Genomic DNA, 19466 nt, shown 5'->3' on the forward strand with positions numbered 1-19466 from the left:
ATATATGTATCACTAAATTAAAGTAGACAAGGTATTTCACAAATAAAAATTATGGAAAAATAACTTGTCAGTGTGTCTGGGATGGAAACTTGCGTGATATTCCCAATTAGGACTATTATTTAACTAATCATTTTTTCATCAAGGTGTATTTAACAAATTCGATTTATCGAAATTAAAATAAGAGTAATGCTAGGTACAAAGAAAACTTATCTAGAAAGTGTTCCGAAAAACGCAATCAATTGTTGAGATTCACTTTGATGATTGGATCTCACACATTAAAGTGAATCTCAATCACTAATTGCTCTTTTCGAAACACTTTCGGGATAAATTTTCTTTACCCCTTGCATTTTCGTTAAAATAAAGCACCATAAAAACCGTACATTGGTTATGAGACGGCCCCCGTTATTTTCTCTCCAACGTAGCATAGCTTTAACCCCTTTGTTGGTTCCTGTATCATCACAACCACATTACGCGCCTCTCTCTCTCTCTCTCTCTCTCTCTCTCTCTCTCTCATTCATCTTCCTTCCCTCTCTTTCTAGATCTCTCTCTCTCTCTCTCTCTCTCTCTCTCTCTCTCTCTCTCTCTCTCATCTTCCTTCCCTCTCTTTCTAAAATTTTCTATCATGTTCAGCTCATAATCCATTGGGAAATTCGAAACAAGTTTGACTATCCTTTGATTTCTCTGTTTTGAATACGTAGTTAAAAAGCAGTCAGTCAGCCTTCAATACAGCAATGCCTAGCTAGCTTGTTTCGTCTAGTATGGAAATGAACTTTCGACTACTTTTTTGGTTGCCTTCTCTGCATGCGTAGCTTCCGTTTCTTTGGTTGATAATTAGAGAGAACTGCTGAAAAGAGAAGAAACAAAAAAATCGACAAGGCAAAAGTAATTCTTGATCTTCTTCTCCTTATTCTGGTTCATATATGCTGCTGTTTTAGCTTTCATTGTTTTCTCAATCCACATTGCTAGAGCCATTTATAGGCTCTAGCAAAGTCACGGTGGGATTCACAAGGTTTTGAAAATAGGCCTTACTTATCTTATGGGCCGATGATACGTACGTAACCGGTTTTGCGCCATCCGATACCGTTACACGTGATATATGTTATACCGGTGAGATGAAAAATCGCAAGCGCGTATCGGCCAGTTTTTGGTTACGTATCGGTCTGTTTCCAATTCACTTACCGGTTCACGACCGTTACGGATGATTAAGGCAGGCAATTAATTTTTTCTAAAAAAATGATTTCGAAAAATTCACGACCACTAAAACCAATTCCCATTAGCGTATACTCCTTGTACCCCTAATAGGGACCATTACCGTTACGTGTCCCGAAACCGTTATTTTAAAACCTTGGGAATTCTGTACTTGGCACACATTTTCTGAGAAGCCTTGGCCAAATACGAGATTTTTTAATATTTTTTTTTCCAATATTGTATAGTTAGCGGAGGTTAATGGAATGTTAGTCAACGGAGACCTCAGAAGCTATCTATAACCCTGAAACTCCAAACTCTGCCCCTCGTGGGGCTCGAACCTAGGCCAACATAGAGGGAGGACACGAACTTACCAACTGTGCTGGCTGATTGGCAGTGTAATTCTTTTGAAGAACTTACGAGGTTATTGTTTGTTCTATTGACTTTACAATCATCATGACTTAATTTTCATTTGGTTGCAGAATTGGTTTAATTGGTGCCTTTTGGAGGCTTCCAAAATTGGCAATCCGGGTAAAGACATCTTGCATATCCCTTCGCCAGAAAGCAAATTTCCAGTGCTGGGAATGACACATTGATTGTCATTACAGTTACTTGGTTGAGCTGTACCATTTTAGAAACTCAATACAAACAATGGCTTCCTCATTGAATTCTGTACTGGGAAAGTTGGAAATAGTATCCACTTCGGATCATGCTTCGGTTGTGTCCATGAGTTTATTCGTGGCTCTGCTCTGCGCTTGCATTGTAATCGGTCATCTGCTCGAGGAGAGCCGGTGGATGAATGAGTCCATCGTTGCCCTTTTGATTGTAAGTTGAGAACTACTCTCCGTTACGTTATCCTCGACAAGCAACGCATATATTTGTTCACATTCCATCTTCTACCCTTCCTTGGAAACTAAACGAAGCATTACTTCGTTGATGTAGCCAAGGAAGTCGACTCGCAAAGTTCTTATTGACATTGCGTTTTTCGATGTGATTTGTGACAGGGTCTGTGCACCGGATTCGTAATTTTGCTTTCAAGTAGATGGAAAAGCTCTCGAATCCTTGTCTTCAGTGAAGATCTTTTCTTTATATATCTTCTTCCACCTATTATATTCAATGCCGGGTAAATTATATCCTTTCCAAATGTTTTCGCCGTCTACTATGACTTATTGAGATCTCCTAAGCACTTTATGGTCTTGTTTGGTAGCCATTCTATTTTCTGTTTTCTGTTTTCATTTTCAGAATTTTCAAAAATTAAACTATCTTCTTTCTTTCTATCTTTGTTTTTTATTGTTGTGGAATTTTCCTAATTTTTTGGCGAGAAAAGAGAGTAAATTTCAAGAGGTATGGATGCTGATCCACTAATGCACAGGACGACAAGTAAAAGGTTCTCACTAATGTTTTTTTTCCGAGCAAAAAAATGTTTTTTTCCCATCTCCGGTCATCAAACGAGCAAGACGCTAGTTCTAATATATATGCATATGTAGGCTATTAAATATGGTTATCTTTTAGAAGAAGTTTATGTGCATCCTTCTCCAAGCTTCTCTCTTGCTTCTGGCCTTATTTGTTGTCATTGACGTGTTGTTGCGCTTGGTATGAGCGGTTTCAGGATGTCATCCTCTGTATCACTTTTCAGTCTAATTCATGATTCTGCAAGTTCGTTGAATGCCTCATGTCTTGTTATACGTGGATGACATGATTATTACTAGTTCAAAACGTACTTCTATTCCAGCATCAATGACTTGGGTAGATTAAATATATAGACAATGTGTACAGTCTAAATAGGCTTTTTTACTTGACCTTTCCATTCTAGCTTGCGGGACATATACTCGATCCAACCCTCTGATATAGTACTATGAGTGCCCCCTCTCCACTTAGTCCACTAGCCCTGCCCACTGGTGGCATCCAAGAGTTCAATCACTGATGATATTTCCTTATATGTTGTGCATTTCTGGTATAATCTATCTAGCAATGCCGTGTTGATGAATTCAGATTTCTAACATTCCAAAAAATTCTTCTACGATACTTTAAGCATAATAATCTTAGTTGTTGGTGCCAGGTTTCAGGTGAAAAAGAAGCAATTTTTCCGTAACTTCATCACCATTGTGATGTTCGGTGCTGTTGGTACACTGATTTCCTGGGCCGTCATATCATTAGGTATACCCTAAATTTTGTGTATGTTGCTCAAGTATGCACATATATCTTATCTTCTTGAGGTTCATTCTCTAGGTGACATGTTTCCCCTTTCGTTTTCATTTGGAATGCACAAGAAATAGTAAATCTCTTTAAACAATGTGTGCTTTTCCGCTTTCTTTCTTTTCTGTGTTTTGGCTAGTCTTTTACCATTCGCAAGTTCATTACATCGTCCATATTTACTACGAGAACACAAGAAGAATATTTAACTGTATGTGTGATAGTGGTATTTTGCTAATACATGAAAGCTCGAGAAAGTTGAAAATGGGTATTGACTATGGATGAATTGGGAAATAAATTCACATATGCAACACAAGGAAAGTGATTTTATAGTTATCTACTTCTTTAATTGGGAGCTGAATCTGCAAGTGCAGTTCAGATAAGATGATTAGATACTCATCAACTCAAGCTTTAAACTATTAGTTTGATTTTCCAAACTTGTCCTAGTTTTTAACTGAGCTACTTAGATATATATTTATATCCTAAGTGGGCTGATATTTTTTTACGATTAAATACATTCAAGCTTAAAATCCTAACAACAGCTGCATCATATAAAGAGTTAACCATATTTTTCGATCAATAAATAACTGCACATGAACTTTGCATTTGCTTATTGTAAGCAATCATGTCTACTTAAGGGCCTATAGGCTATAACCAAGAGAAGGCCGAAGGAGAGCTGAAATGCAATTATCGTAGACAAGCAATAGATTGATTGTTTGGACACCATCAGTACATTTATTGAACTATGGCTTCGTTGGTAGTGAACTTAAGAGCATATTCTGTTCAGGGGGAAACACAACTTAGAAGCATGTTCACCGTAAAAGAATACACTTGGTATAAAAGTTGCACCTGAACAACTAAGACGAGAGAGATGCTCCATCTGAAGTTCTGAATTTTACCTTTGATGAAGGCCATAGTCCAGACTTAGTAGGATATGCTATTAATTTTACTAATGAAAGGAGAAAGGAAAATTTATACGTTATGTCATCCTGATGATTTTGTATAGCATGTTATTAAGATGAATGTTGTTCTTTTAACCAGGATATAAGGTCTAGTATTAAGAACACAGCTGCGACTTACTTATCTTCCAGACTCCGGAGTTGACTATGATTTAGGGAAAATGACGGCCAAGGACATGTTTGATAATTAATACCCTCCAAGGACATTTTCAGCATTAACAAATGTTCTCAGCATGTCCTTGACGGGTATTAATTATCAAAACACGTCCTGGGCCGTAATTTTCCCTATGATTTATGGTTTGATCACATCTAGGTAACATAGTTTCATGTACGTTACAAAGCTCAACGTACCTTGTTGGGATCATCTATTAACAACTTTAGCTTTTAGGAGAACTGGTACTAGGGCATTGGTTCCAATTTCCAAAAGGTTTTTGATGCAAAGTCTTATCGTATATGTCTGCCCCTCCCCTTCTATGGTTGCCATTTTGAGCATCTTTTGAGGAAGTTGTGTTGTATGGGCGTTCTCTCTTAGGGCTGGCTCATGTTCTTCGCCTTCTCCTTCTCCTTCTCCTTCTCCTTCTCCTTTTTGTCGCCACTTAGAAATATGTATGTGATGTACTTAGAAAATTTGTGCGTGAGATACTTAGAAATACATTCATTATTTATGGGGTCCTATTTTTAGGATGGAGAGAGGTAGGTTTTGCATTTCTAGAGCTTCTTTACCATTTCATGAAATTTACTGCTTCAAGATTGCATGAAATAAATCTTAGCACAAGTTAACAAATTGATTTAAGATATCTTTTTCCAAATATTTGTAAATTACAAGAGCAAGTTAATAAAAACTAGTAGCTGCCAGTGATCTGGATGCTAAGTGTCTACTGGTCTTGATTAAGATCCATTTGAGTTTATTCTTGTGGGATAGAGATTGGTGTTGGCTGTGCTCGTGACCCTCTTGTGCTTCACTCAGGTGTCAAACAGATTTTTGGAAAAATGGACATTGGCTTCCAGGATGTTGGGGATTATTTTGGTACCATTTTAAGCTCCCGTTTGGTTAACCGCTGTGTCTTTTTCTGTTTGGACCCTGACTAGCTGTTTTCTTGCATTAATTTAGCCATCGGAGCAATATTTTCTGCAACAGATTCAGTTTGCACATTACAGGCAAGGATATATCAGAGTTAAAGTAGTGTTTTAATACCGATGGTGCTAGACTTAATGAAACTAAACATGTTTTTGATGGGGCTTGGTGCAGGTGCTTAATCAGGATGAGACACCTCTTCTTTACAGTCTGGTATTTGGGGAAGGCGTCGTGAATGATGCTACATCAGTTGTGCTTTTCAATGCAATCGAAAGCTTTGACGTTACAAATGTCAATCCCACGATTGCCCTCCATTTTATGGGCAACTTCTTTCATTTATTTTTTACGAGCACTATGCTGGGAGTACTTGTATGTCTCTCTCTCTCTCTCTCTCTCTCTCTCTCTCTCTCTCTCTCTCTCTCTCTCTGTGTGTGTGTGTGTGATATATTTTAGGCAAGTGCCCAAACAAGCATGCGGCAGTAAAACATCTTTTCTCTTGCAGACTGGGCTGCTTAGTGCCTACATCATCAAAAAGCTGTATATTGGCAGGTAAACATAGAATGGTACTACTTAACTTCATGATTGTTCCACATTGTGCATTCAGAATTAGATTACACACTTAAACTGAAACATGGATTGGTACGACGTATCAGATGTCTTATTGGAAGTACCGCTTGTTAACTCTGTTTTACCCATCCTTTACAAGAGATGCATTTGGCTCTTTATCAAGACTCGTTTAAATTACTTCCTTATCTTATGGAAACCCATAAAATGTAAAATACCTTATAAAGAACCTAATGAATTATTATTTAGCTATTATATCATTAAGGGTAAAGTACTGAGGTGTTAAAGTGTCATCAAATATGGTATAATTCCGCAGACAATTTCCTTACGAAAGGGAGCTCCCCTCTTGACCAGTTTGCAGAGATTGGATCTCCTTTCATGGTACTTTAGAAATCTCACTTCCATTATAGTTGTAGGGAATTTGTTTATGCTGACACATTGTCCTCCTTCATGTTCATTCTTGTTTTATCCACATTGATTTAGATAGGTCTTGTTGGTTTTGTATCAGAATGCTTCTACCCTAATCACATGACTTTCTCGACGTGGTTACAAGCATTAATATCAATTACAAATTTCTTCTCTATGGCTAGGTGTTGTACTATGATTTGATTATGGGTTTGGCTATTAATTGCCGACACCCTGACTGAGTCATTCTTGAGGAGACACATACCTCAGGGCCTAGGGTGGAGTACTAGCATCCAAGAAAAACTGCGTATATTCAGCAAGTAACATAAGATGGGTCCTTTGTTAAAACACAGATACCGTATGCAGGCTTTGTGCCTTGCATGTCATTACAAAGACCTCTGCATGTCTGTCAGTTTGGGACATTTATTTGGCTTAACTGTTTGGTCAACCTGAATGAATTCTTAAGACAAACAACACACTTGAGCTTTACATGATTTTGGGCATGGAAAGTGACTGTCTTAGCATCCTGTGCGGGTCAAGATGCATTGGGCTAGTCCATTGGAGAGGCAAAATTTATTATATGTACTAGAAGCTTATTTCCTTTGCATCTGAGGGAAGGGCCACAACAGCTTACTTTAACTGGACATGAACATTCTAGGACATTCCCGTGCTCACCATTATAACTGGATCTTTGTGCTTCCCCCGCATCACTGACACTTAATTGATGACTAATACTTCGTTCCATGAAATCTCCTTTGGCGACCCTGGATTTGGTTTGCCACTTCTCTGAGGAACCTCTATCACATTAATCCACCAAAGTTCACGGAGGATTTGCAAGTATCACCTGTTCAAATTGCAACAAAGCTTTATATTTACTATCATTCGTTTACATTAAAGAATACAAGGGAAATGGTCGTGGTTATATATGCATAAGCTGACAAAACTCAATTGGATTACAGTCTACAGAACAATGAAATTACCAGACAAAATGGAGAAACGCCATAGGCGAATCAATAAGTAACAATGGCATCGTGGATATCAATTTAGCAGTGTAACTCTGGCGATTTCTTCTTCCTGAAAATTAAGAAAGACGGAAAGGCTTTGAGGGGAAAAGCTCGTGGTCCAGACCACATTTCAATGTCTTGTAATAAAAATGGTGGGCATTTTTTTTTGTTCTGGAGATTGATTTTTGTCTGAGATTGCAGTGCTGGAGACTAGTAGATGCAACAATTAAGAGAGAGAGTTCGGTTAATGTTAAACAGAAATGCAAGAGGAGGAGAATGCCTAAACTTAACACGAGATGCAGTGTAAACAGATACTCCACAAGTTTAGTGAACTTACTTGATTATTTAACCTTTAACATAGCAGAATGGCTACAAAAGATTCATATAGACAACCCCAATTAATTGGGACACAAGGCTTAGTTTGCTACTCGTTGTACATTCGAAGCTCATGTTCGCAATACCAAGTTTTTTTTGTTTCTTTTTTTGATTGTTCCAAGTTACAAATAATTAATAACCAACTTTTTTTTTTTTTTGAAGACCTACAAATTATCCACCTAAATGATTATGCAAAGGATTTCAAAAGTTTAGTCAGGAGATCATGAAACTAGAACTTCCCTGCATGAGGACAATCTCCCTCCCTTGTTTATTTACCAGACATGCAAGATGCAAACAACACTATTATCATCACGCTATATATTGGTTAACCTTGAAATTATTTCAAAACATTGGTTTATTTGATTTTACAAATTGCATTTTGTCAGTTCCATATTTTGTTTAAATAAAAAATCTTTACTGGGGAGAGCAAGAATGTATTCTGGAATTTAATATGATCTGACAAAGTCCAGGCACTCAACAGATCGCGAGGTCGCTCTTATGATGCTTATGGCCTACCTTTCGTATATGATAGCTGAAGTAAGATTCTTACTAATTTCATGAGCCATTCCCTTGAGGCCCTTGTTTCCTTTGACCTTGAGATTGCCAGGTTATGGAGTCTGTATCAGTCTTATTTACGTTTGGTAATTTTCTATGCAGCTGTTCTATTTAAGTGGCATTCTAACGGTATTTTTCTGTGGGATCGTGATGTCCCATTACACATGGCACAATGTGACAGAGAGTTCGAGGATCACCACAAAGTACGTTTCTTTTAAAATTTCATCCAAACCATTGGAACGAACCTATTTTGCTGACTGTTTCACTTCTTGATGTCAGTGGTCCATGAGCTTATGGTTTAGTTTTTTCATGAATCATGCAGGCATGCTTTTGCGACATTGTCATTTGTTGCTGAGATTTTTATATTTCTCTACGTTGGTATGGATGCTCTGGACATTGAAAAATGGAAGTTAATGAGTGATAGGTATGTTAAACATACACGCAGAGGAGAAACTCAGCTTGGTAGATTATTGGATGGTGAATTAATTATTATTCTACACTCAAATTTTTCCAATTTGGAGTGTGTCAAATACTTCTTTTCACTGTTCTCACACTATTGTGTTCGTCCCAGGCCTGGAACATCAGTTGCAGTGAGTTCAATACTGCTCGGCCTAATTTTAGTTGGAAGGGCAGCTTTTGTTTTCCCCTTATCCTTCTTATCTAACTTATCCAAGAAAACTCAAAATGAAAAAATCGGCTTCAAGCAGCAAGTAAGCATCATCTTTTTTAAAGCTCCTTGTCCCGGTTAATTGATTGTTTATCCCACCATTATAATCGATTTTTCAGGTCACGATATGGTGGGCTGGTCTTATGAGAGGTGCTGTGTCTATGGCACTTGCTTATAATAAGGTATGTGGACTATACTTTCTTATTTAAGCCTACCGTATCTGCCAATATCTAAGAGGCTGATCACAGGGTAATGAGCTTCAAAAAGAAGGGCAAAAAAAGCTAAGTTGTTCTGTAGAAATTGATTCACCAAGACTTTTGACCAAAATTTGAAATTATTATTGTAGAGATGGCTCATATGCTGTAATTTATTACTTCTTTGATAGATTCCAAGCAACATAAATTTTCTCATAATGTACAGTTCACTAGCTCAGGACATACTCACTTGCAAGGACATGCAGTGATGATCACCAGCACAATTACTGTTGTTCTTTTTAGCACAGTGGTAAGATTTCTTTTGGTCAATTCTATGACAGGCTGTCTGTAAAATTTCTCACCGACTTGCTTTCCATTCCTTCTTTTAGCATCCCATGGGTTCCAAACTCACCAAAGTTTTACGAGAGCAATAACATTAACATCACATCGTTTTTGGGGTTTGCATAGGTTTTTGGTTTATTGACGAAACCACTTGTAAGGCTGTTGCTTCCAAAGCAGTCAGGCAGCACTTTATCATCGGAGCCCGGAACTCCGAAGTCGCCATTTACCATGCCTCTTCTCGAAGGTGGAGAAGATAGGCATACTAATGAAGATGTGGGTGGCGATAAAATCCCCCGCCCAAGTAGCCTTCGATTACTTTTGACCACCCCAACTCACACTGTGCATCGCCTTTGGCGTAAGTTTGACGATACCTTCATGCGACCTGTGTTTGGCGGCCGGGGTTTTGTTCCCCAGGTTCCCAGTTCACCACCAGAACAACAGTTTGTCAACTAAGAGGAATCAACGATAGGGGATACAGAAAAGAGCTCTTAGCAATGTACAACTTTGTGATTAAAAGGGCATCGTGTGATATTTTGCCCATTTATTAGATTTTTCTCTGTATAGTAATTGTATATCTGATTTCACTGACCAGCAGTGTTCGCTGCTGCTTTTCATTGAAGAATTGGATATTTTCTCATACGGAGAGGATTGCATCCCAATCGGCATTGTAGTTGTAACTTGAATGATTTGTGGTTGAAAATCTTGGTTACCTTGTTCTGCATTTCAAAGCTAGTTTCTAATCCACACTTTTGTGTGTATATCAATGTCCAGATTTTTGTCAGTGTTACTGACCGTTACATATTGGATTTGAAATTCCAGGCTGCGTTTGGAAATATTAATCTCACCATCCGTTTTTATGTAATGTTAAGTTTGGCTGCTGGACTTGTCGGGATTTTGTCGGAAGCGACCCAAAGCAGAGTTTGAGACATAAACTTCACAACGACAATGAGTAAATAATAACAATGAAAAATCTCAAAAGGGATGTACCAGAACGCAAAATCTTGCTTACGTCTACGGGAGAGGAACTTGTTACTATTAACTTTGTGGTTGTAAATGCTACAAGAAACGCAGAGTTAAAACCCCTTGCAAACCTACTTTCACCTAATTCAAAGAACAACTTACAAACTACCATAGGACAAAACAAACAACTCTATTATCTCTCTCTCACAAGCATAGAAGTCTCACATTTGTTTCTTGAGATTAGACTATATCCAGACGCAGCATAAATAAAATCTTGTGTTTCAGCAACCAAACTGTCAATGAACCATGCTATTGGTACCGAATGTGAAGTGTACAGAAAATGTACAGCAGCTTGTGGGGCCCAATTGGCACATAATTAAGTCATCACAAGATAAGGAATTTTTCACAAACACTATTTTTCAACTAAACTTGAATTAGAAACAGGTAGGGCCCACTAAACATTGCTGGTTTGGTAACTATGATTTTGTAGAAATTGGGGTCAAAACGTAAGGTAAATAAGAGAAGGAAGAACAACGTTTGTCTTCTAGGCCTCATTCAGTTTCCCTTACTTCATCTCACTTCACTTTTTTTGGAAATCCATTTCCCATGCAACATTTCCAACAATTGAACTGACCCTAGGAAAACAGATAACAGACTCACATAATCGTCCTCTCTGGAGAAAAAATAACAATAAGAGGACTTCAAATGGACATTCGAGTTGACCATACTGACATACTCATCAACTCTAGGACTTTATTCAAAAACAAGAAAATTCAAGGACATTCGTTTCTTTTAAGTTTTAACACTTAGCTCTCGATGTCTCCACTGTTTTTTGCTTCCACTTGCAAGGAACTATTTATGCAGATCTAGAGTGGATTAAGCTTAGAACAAAATGCAATCTACCTTTACTTGGCACATCACCTCCCCCGTCGTTCGAAAATAACCAACTTAGTACCTTCTGCTTTTGATATTTTTGCAACTCTAACTCTAAACCAAACCAAACAAAGTCTTAGTCCCAATCAATTGAGATCGACTATATGAATCTTTTTGTCATTGAGCTATATCAAGGGCGTTGTGTTTTGTCATAGTCAAAAAACCTAGATTGTTCGAACTACTACCTCTAAAGTGTCAATTTTGGTTTACCCCTCAATCTTATCCATATCACTCCTCCAAACTACCTACCCTATCAGTCGGGATCTCCATAGACATGTTTGAACCGCCTAATCTATTTTCTTTGACCTTATCTGCTACTGGTGCTACTCCTACCATTCCACAAATGTTTTCGTTTCTAATTCTATCCCGCAAAGTCTTACTACACATCCATCTTAAAATTCCCATTTCATCTACTCATCTTACGCGCATATTGTTTCTTCATAGGCCAACACCCCGTGTCGTATAACATGTAAGGCCTTCCTTTAACTTTGTGGGTATCTTGCAGTCACACAACACTCCTGAAGCACCATGGCACTTTATCCTTCAACTTAGCATTTCTATGTGCTACATCATCCTCAATCTCTACATTCGCTTCTTGGTAATTCTTGATCTTGGAGAGTCATTCTGTCAAAATTAACACTTGGACAACTACTAAACCTACATTCCAAGTACTCCGTTTTTCTCCTATTGATTATAAAATGTTTCTCTTCAAGTTTCTAATATAGCATTAACACCTCTTGCAATTTTATTTACTAAGAAAACATCATTCGCAAACAACATCCACCACATGATTACATCCTAAATATGTCTTGCCAATTCATTTGTAACTAAGGCAAAGAGTTAAGGACTCGAAGTGAACCCTTGGTGTAATCCCACTGTGATTGGGAGTTCCCACCGTGATTGGGAGTTTGCTTGTTTCTCCTACTGGAAATCTAATAGAAGTAGCAACACCTTCATACGTGTCCTTAACCACATCAATATACCTTTTAGCCACACCCTTTCTCACCAAGACCCATCATATAACGTCTCTAGGCATCTTATCATATACTTTTTCTAATCTATCAAATCCACGTGAAGGTGCGTCTTTTTCTCTTTATACTTTCAACTAATTTCTGTAACAAATAAATTGCTTCCATAATTGATATACCAGGTATAAAGCCAAACTGATTCTCCAGTAGCGTTGTCATCGTTTTTAGGTCATGGTCAATAGTTCTTTCCTATAACTTCATTGTATGGCTCATCAATTTAATACCTCTATACTTATTTCAACTTTGAAAATTCTCTCTGTCCCAATGTATAGGTACTAAAAACTATTTCTCCACACATCAAGCATTTTTTTTTTTTTGGCAAAGAAAACATTTTATTAAAAATAAAAATATATATATTAGGGAAAGGGAAAAGGAAAGGGGATACTAACCAAAGGTTGGATACATCAAAATGGGCCAAAGCCCAAAAACCTAAAATCAGAAAATGGGCCAAAGGCCCAAAACTCATCCCAAGAACTCAAAACCTAACCTAACCCTAATCTCCCAAATCAGAGAATGGCTGTCCCATTATAGGCCAGCACCCGAAAAAACCCAAAACTAGCCGAGATGAAGATCATTTGATCCTAAACCCTTGGTTGGCATCATCATTCTCAGCATTCGCCACTTCAGACTTAAGTACTCTACGATAAAACATGTATTCTTGGCTCTCACTTTTACTAGAAGCACCCATATACTCTTTGCCTAGGTTTTCCTCGTGATTCTCATTCCTATAGTTCAAAGTAGTTCTTCCATCTTTCCGTAATCTCATCACCATTTACTAATCCCTATGATCATCATATTCTATGCACTGAACTTGAAAAAAAAAACTCTTATTTTCTTCTCTGTCCATTTGGTAAACTTGTAAGTATTCTTCTCCAATCTTTACTATCTAGTATCTAGTCTAGAATAGAAATCCTCAAATGATCTCATCTTAACTTCTCCCACGGCTTTCTTAGCCTCCTCGCAGTTTTTTTATGGCTTCTAAAATTATCTTCATTTCTATCCTCTATAACTTTTAAAGCTCTCTCTTTTTAGCTTTCACTATAGATTGGACCTCGTCAATCCACCAGCAGGTCTTGCTCGAGGTGAGGCCTCTCCCTTTTGATGCATCAAGGATTTCTTGAGATAGTCTTCTAATGCAGCCCGCCATTGCGTTCCACATTTTTGCACAACCGTTTCTCAAATCCCATCTTGCTTCTTTTAATATCTTGTGTCCAACCAACTCCAAGGTCTTCCCCCATAGATTCCATCATTTAGTTCGTGGGTTCCTACTCTCTCGTCATTCTCTGTTGACCTTCCAAGCAAATATCTAGGAGTACAAGCCTATGTTGTGATACCTAATAGTAGCCTTAGTTTGAAGGCATTTGATGGTGCCAATACCAATATTTAACTCACCTATACCAATATTTAACTCGCCTATACCAATAATTCACTCAGTGGTTACTGCATGTACAGTGTTACTTGTAGGATACTTTGCTCAACTCAGTGGACACTTCCACGCACTCCCAACTCTTAGGAAGACAAAAAAAAATTATAACATTTTGTGTTCAATGAGTTTCTTTTTTGCAAGATGACATTGCAATTCTAAAATTGTTATGTACGCGCGAGTATGCAACGGGATCGTAACCTGCTATAAATATCCATGTCCTTAAACAACGAAAATAAATAGCTAAATTATTCTCGATGAGATTATAATTAAGTATTGTCTCATGTGTCAACGGTTAACAATTATTGTAGAAGAACTAAATAGCTTCCTTGAAGATTGCAAACAAATGAAAAATAGAGAAGTTTACCCTACTGGATTCTAATATAGCTAAACTCTTCCAAAGTTTGGTTCTACAGAAAATGTATAATTATCGCGCATCTGCATGATTACTTTTAAAAAGAAAACCAAATTCCTTAACTTGAATACTTGAAACAAGAAGTTAATAAGGGTTTCTTGAACAGCATCACTGTCGAAGAGGAATGCCAAGTAAGTTGGCGCATGCAACTCGAAAAATCATACGCTAATCAAAAACCTCAAAGTTATCATCAGTTAAATACCAACAACAAAAACGTGGACATGAAGAAAAGAAAATCCATCCTGGTAGTTCCAACAAGAAAAGAAGTATCTTAATCATCAGTACTCCATAACACTTCCAAATAAAACAATAGCAGGGCCAACTCTAATCCAAAAACCTGGAAAATCCAGAAACACAAGCAAGGGGAAGTCCCAGCAATGTAGCCAAAAGATATCAGAACAAAGAAGCAGCAAAACCAGCAACAAAATTAAGAAGAAGAAAAAAAACCCACAGCAATGCAGCAAAACAAACTACCAGCAATTTAACTGCAGAAAACCCTCATCAATACAACAATGCAACACAGGATCCAACACAATCATACGTGCATTGGCAACTATACGTGTTGGCAAACAACACCAGTGCTAAATGTTCAAGGCTGAGATTCCCCTTGTATGTTCCACACTTCCACCCCATTGGTGAACTTAAACAGGCATGTAGAAAAGTAGGCAACATGTCCTCCTAACCTATGCAAAAATGCACCACAGAAAATACGAACCACTATAATATTGTACCTTTGCAACAAATGAAGTCTTGATACATTGAGGCCCTTGAGGGAGAAACAAAGCTGGATTTGATCACGTCTTTAGCCTCTTGCTGCCATGAAAATTCCACTTGGGAACGAGATATTCACTTGCCAATTGCACAGTTGTAATGTTTCAAGTTAACATCGAAGGGCAGAATATTGAAACTAGTGCTCATTGGGTAGTATTTTAGGTTTTAATGTGGATTACGAAATGATGGAAGCCCTTGGTAAGAGGTGCGAACATTTGCTATTTTACATGCAGTATAAGTTCTTGCCTCAAAGGTTCGAGGGTGATTTGGGAATTGAAAATGAAGAAAAAACTCTACCTTCTTCGTTGAAGTAGTAGACTAGATATATCACACACAAAATCAAAGAATTAAGTGAATTGTTAGAGCAGGGAAGGGTAAAAAACAAATCAAAGTCAAATACCAATGGACAAATATTATCTTCCTTCATCTTCTTTCTCTTTTAGACTAAAGGTCAACATGCTAGAGAAGCCAATGAAGCACAAGATTTTCCTTATTCTTCTTCAAATCATGCAGCACAGGAAAAGGGCAGGGTTTTTTTTTCCCATTTTTTTTCTTATTGTAATATTACAAGAATCAATATTATTGCTACCATAACTCACCTCATTACAAAGAATATGAACCTCCCCTTTACAGGAAATGAACTTGCAATCACTGCACCAACTACATCTACACAACCACCGGGTCAATTGACCTGTTTATAAAAAAAAGTCAGTCAGATCAGTGAAACTATCATGAGGTACACATGAATTTAGCGATTGCTATTTTTCTCACTTTTTAAAATTTCTTTTTTTTTTTTTTTGGGAACAGAGATAATCCAAAAACTTTGTAATTCAACTTCTAAACAAATTCATTTGAATAGACAGCTACCCAACTACCCAATTAACCGCAAAAAGGTGCAAAGAACACCAAAACAATATAGTCAAACCCCCCATGCTCCCAACCAAAATGTTAACCATGAACCACACAATCCTCCATCTTACAAATCTTTGGCCACAGCCTAAACAAATTTTGACTTCAGAAAGTCATACTAAAAAATTCCACAATACTCCTTTTAAGAGTCCAAATTCAGGCCGTAATTACAGAGAATTGGTTCCAATTTCAGAACTTGGCACAATTGAAACCAAAGTCGTAATAGATCAAGAGAGAAACTCACTCACTCTGCTCTGATGCAAGAAGCCAAGAATACCAGCAATGTCCATAAACTCAAAGCAGATATTTAGGATTATCCATTCATCCCAACAAACTGCTGGATCAGCCAGGCCAAACTCATATTTCAATGTTTGATTCCATATCAGCATTCCCGTTCAGTTAATCCCCGCCACATGAACTCTTTTCCTTCTTAACAGTTGACAAGAGGGAAAGGGAATCCTTGGAAACGATTGGTTCAGATGTGTTTCCGTTCCCATGAAATTGTAACACTGGTTTTCATGGGAGTACATGTTAATAAGGTCATGTTCCACAATCGTCCACAACAGCGTTAAATTCTGTTTTTTTGTTTCACCAATAATCATTACATGAGCATGACCCGTCAATAAAAGAATGGAAACGGTTATTGTCCCTAACTATTATCTCTCTACCTGTAATCTTGGAGATGAGTTTTATGGCTGCATGACAATCACCACAGACCCGAAGGTTTTTCACAACTCGAATTACATAATCTGGGGTAGTACAAATAAGGGCAAATGCAATTGCCAGCTTCTCACTATGACAACCAAGGAAATGTTCCTTCTCCTCTTCTTCAATATCAAAGAGCACGAATTCTGTCGTTGGAACAAAACCAGCTGCTTTCAATTCCTTACTCAATTCATCAAGTTTTGCATATATCTTATTTGATAGGGGATGAGACTTGTCACCCACAAGGAACTCGTTGACAACTCCATCTACGTCAATCCAACTGCAACCAGGAGTTTTCCTGATACCTCTTTCAATCATATCCGATCTGATTTTTTCTGCATCACCCCATCTAAGATTTACGGAGTACATATTTGACAAGAGCACATAATTACTCGCATTCCAGGGTTCCAACTCAATCAACCGTTCTAATACAATTTCAGCCAGCTGTGTATTCTTATGTACCCTACATCCACCCAACAAGGCTCCCCAAACAATGGCATTAGCCTCCATTGGCATGCTCTTTATCAATTTATGGGCTTCATCTAACAGCCCGGCACGGCCAAGAAGATCAGCCATACATCCATAATGCTCAATAGCAGGTGTCAAAGAATAGGTTTGCTTCATGCCATTAAAATACTTACGACCATCACTAACAAGACCCGCATGCGTACACCCACAAAGCAGGCCAAGGAAGGTACTCTCGTTAGGATGTATCCCGAATTTCTCTAGCTGACCAAATAGGCAAAATGCAGATTTCACATGACCATTCATGGCAAGGCTAGATATTACAGCATTCCAGACCACAATGTCTCTATCCTTCATTCCTTGGAAGACTCCCCAAGCTGAAGCCATCTTCCCACATTTTCCATACATGTCAATTAGTGCTGTGCCTAGTACAGGGTTAGTCAAAAACTCATTTTCCTCCATTAAGCTACGCGCCCAATCACCTAATTCTAGTGCTCCTAGCTTAGCGCAAGCGGAAAGAACTCCAACCATGGTATACCGATCAGGTCTTAGATTCTCTCTTTGCATGCAGTAAAATTGGTCTAGGGCTACTTTCGGGAGTCCATTTGACGCATAGCCTTGAATCATGGCACTCCAAGAAACTATATCCTTCTCCGGCATCCTCTCAAAAACACTACGAGCTCTATCCATGTTCCCAAACTTGGCGTACATATCCACTAAAGCCGTCCCTATAAACACATTCCTCCCCATACCGGCATCTACTACATACCTATGTATCCACTCTCCAGTATCCAAATCTCCTAACTGAGTAACTGCAGATAAAACCCGAACAAATGTGTAACTATCAGGCCTCAAACCCATCTCCAACAACTCCACAAACACGCCAACAGCTTCCCCGAATCGCCCAACATCAATGTACCCACTAATCAACGCAGTACAAGGTACAACATTCTTTTCAGGTATTTCATCAAACACTTTGCGGGCACTTTCCAAGTAGCCGCATTTCGCGTACAAACACACCAAACCGGTCTTAACAAACACGTTGCAAACGAAGCCGGCTTTCACGACTAGGGTGTGGAGCTTCACACCCAACTGGTAATCCGAAAGCCTGCCGCACGCTTTCAAAACGAAGGGGAAAGTGAAATGGTTGGGTAAAAAGCCCTCTTTTCGCATCAAATGGTAGAACTCGATGGATTGGTCGAAGTGGTCGTGGGAAACCAGGCCCCTTATCATGGTGTTGTAGAGATACATGTTGGGTTGGTGGGTTTGGTCGAAGATGAGTTGGGTGTAGTGAGCAGTGTTAGCTGAATGATTGAAGCAAGATTTCAAGATGAGGTTGAGAAGATAGTTGTCTTGGTCGAGGCTGAGGCGGATAAGGCGAGCGTGGACATGCTTGAGCCAGTTCAGGCCACCGCCTAATCCTACTCCGTCTTGAAAGAGAAGGAGAATTTTTTTGATCTCTAGGGCATTGGGAGTCATTGGAAGGTTTTTGAGCCACCACCCTTAATCGCCTGCAACTCATTCAAATTAGGGTTGTTAAAGGAACACAACAAACGGAATGATTGTTCTGCGTAATCAAAATTGAATAAAATTGATTATCGGGGACTGATTATTCATTTGAAGGGATTGTTAAGATTAATAATGTATGTGAAGTCTCATGATGTAATCAAAACACATTAGAGAGAGAGAAAGGGAGGGTTAAGAATATACTCCGTATGTAGATGAGTACATCCATGGATAATGATGGAAGAAGAGAAAAGAAATAGAGAGTGTGCGGTTCCAATCAAATTTGGTTATCAAAAAAGAAAATATTATTAATTTTAGTTATTCAAAAGTTAAAATTTAATTATTAGTTAAATATTGACAATTTTTTAGCTTCCTCAATTGTGCAAGTGCACGAAAATCGGCACGACACGAATCGTGGCTGGGCCGAAGATATTCTGAAAAAGCATGACACGGTTAGTAAATGAGTCCGCACGACACGAAGCACGCTAAGCATGAGAATAAATAAATGAGTCCGGCATGACACAAAGCATGCTAGGCATGAGAATAAATGGGTTGGGCCGGCACGACACGACCTATTTAACATCTCTACTTGCTCCCGTTTTGTGCAATTAAGGTCCAATCTATTACTGATCAAAAAAAAAAAAAGGTCCAATCTACTAAGGAGATCATAAATACTACTATGTGATTTTTTCATTATAATGCTGTCTTGTATGAGATCTTAAATGAGTTCAATGACCTAGTTTTAAAGACATAGTGACAAGGTATGCTTATTTTATCATGGACTTGTTACATTAGGAGGGGGAAAAGGTATAGAACTTGTACGTGCGTGCATA

The 19466-nt window shown here is 38.3% G+C and overlaps 2 protein-coding genes across 7 annotated transcripts; one reads left to right on the forward strand and one right to left on the reverse strand.

The window, feature by feature from the left end:
• Positions 1 to 581: 581 nt before the first annotated feature.
• Positions 582 to 10155, forward strand: LOC131332379 (sodium/hydrogen exchanger 2-like). The gene is made up of 15 exons (XM_058366573.1): positions 582 to 882; positions 1668 to 2010; positions 2190 to 2308; positions 3245 to 3342; positions 5305 to 5364; positions 5449 to 5495; positions 5587 to 5781; positions 5915 to 5961; positions 8231 to 8297; positions 8418 to 8518; positions 8638 to 8739; positions 8887 to 9025; positions 9102 to 9164; positions 9403 to 9486; positions 9645 to 10155. The coding sequence occupies exons 2-15, from the start codon at positions 1837 to 1839 to the stop codon at positions 9969 to 9971; spliced, it is 1623 nt and encodes a 540-aa protein (XP_058222556.1). The 5' UTR covers positions 582 to 882; positions 1668 to 1836; the 3' UTR covers positions 9972 to 10155.
• LOC131332377 (putative pentatricopeptide repeat-containing protein At3g08820) lies at positions 6060 to 18706 on the reverse strand. Of its 6 annotated transcripts, XM_058366567.1 has the most exons (5): positions 16202 to 18706; positions 15648 to 15739; positions 15009 to 15090; positions 7362 to 7455; positions 6060 to 7225 (listed from the first exon to the last, which is right to left on the reverse strand). In XM_058366567.1, exon 1 carries the CDS (start codon positions 18604 to 18606, stop codon positions 16546 to 16548), a length of 2061 nt encoding a protein of 686 aa, XP_058222550.1. In that variant the 5' UTR covers positions 18607 to 18706; the 3' UTR covers positions 6060 to 7225; positions 7362 to 7455; positions 15009 to 15090; positions 15648 to 15739; positions 16202 to 16545. The 6 variants fall into 6 exon arrangements, with proteins under 6 accessions (XP_058222550.1, XP_058222552.1, XP_058222553.1 ...); XM_058366569.1 differs by lacking the exons at positions 6060 to 7225; positions 7362 to 7455 and adding an exon at positions 9794 to 9900; XM_058366570.1 differs by lacking the exons at positions 6060 to 7225; positions 7362 to 7455 and adding an exon at positions 10768 to 11113.
• Between the last annotated feature and the right edge of the window lie 760 nt (positions 18707 to 19466).

Source organism: Rhododendron vialii, chromosome 7a (genome assembly GCF_030253575.1).
Source record: "Rhododendron vialii isolate Sample 1 chromosome 7a, ASM3025357v1".
Classification (NCBI taxonomy): domain Eukaryota; kingdom Viridiplantae; phylum Streptophyta; class Magnoliopsida; order Ericales; family Ericaceae; genus Rhododendron; species Rhododendron vialii.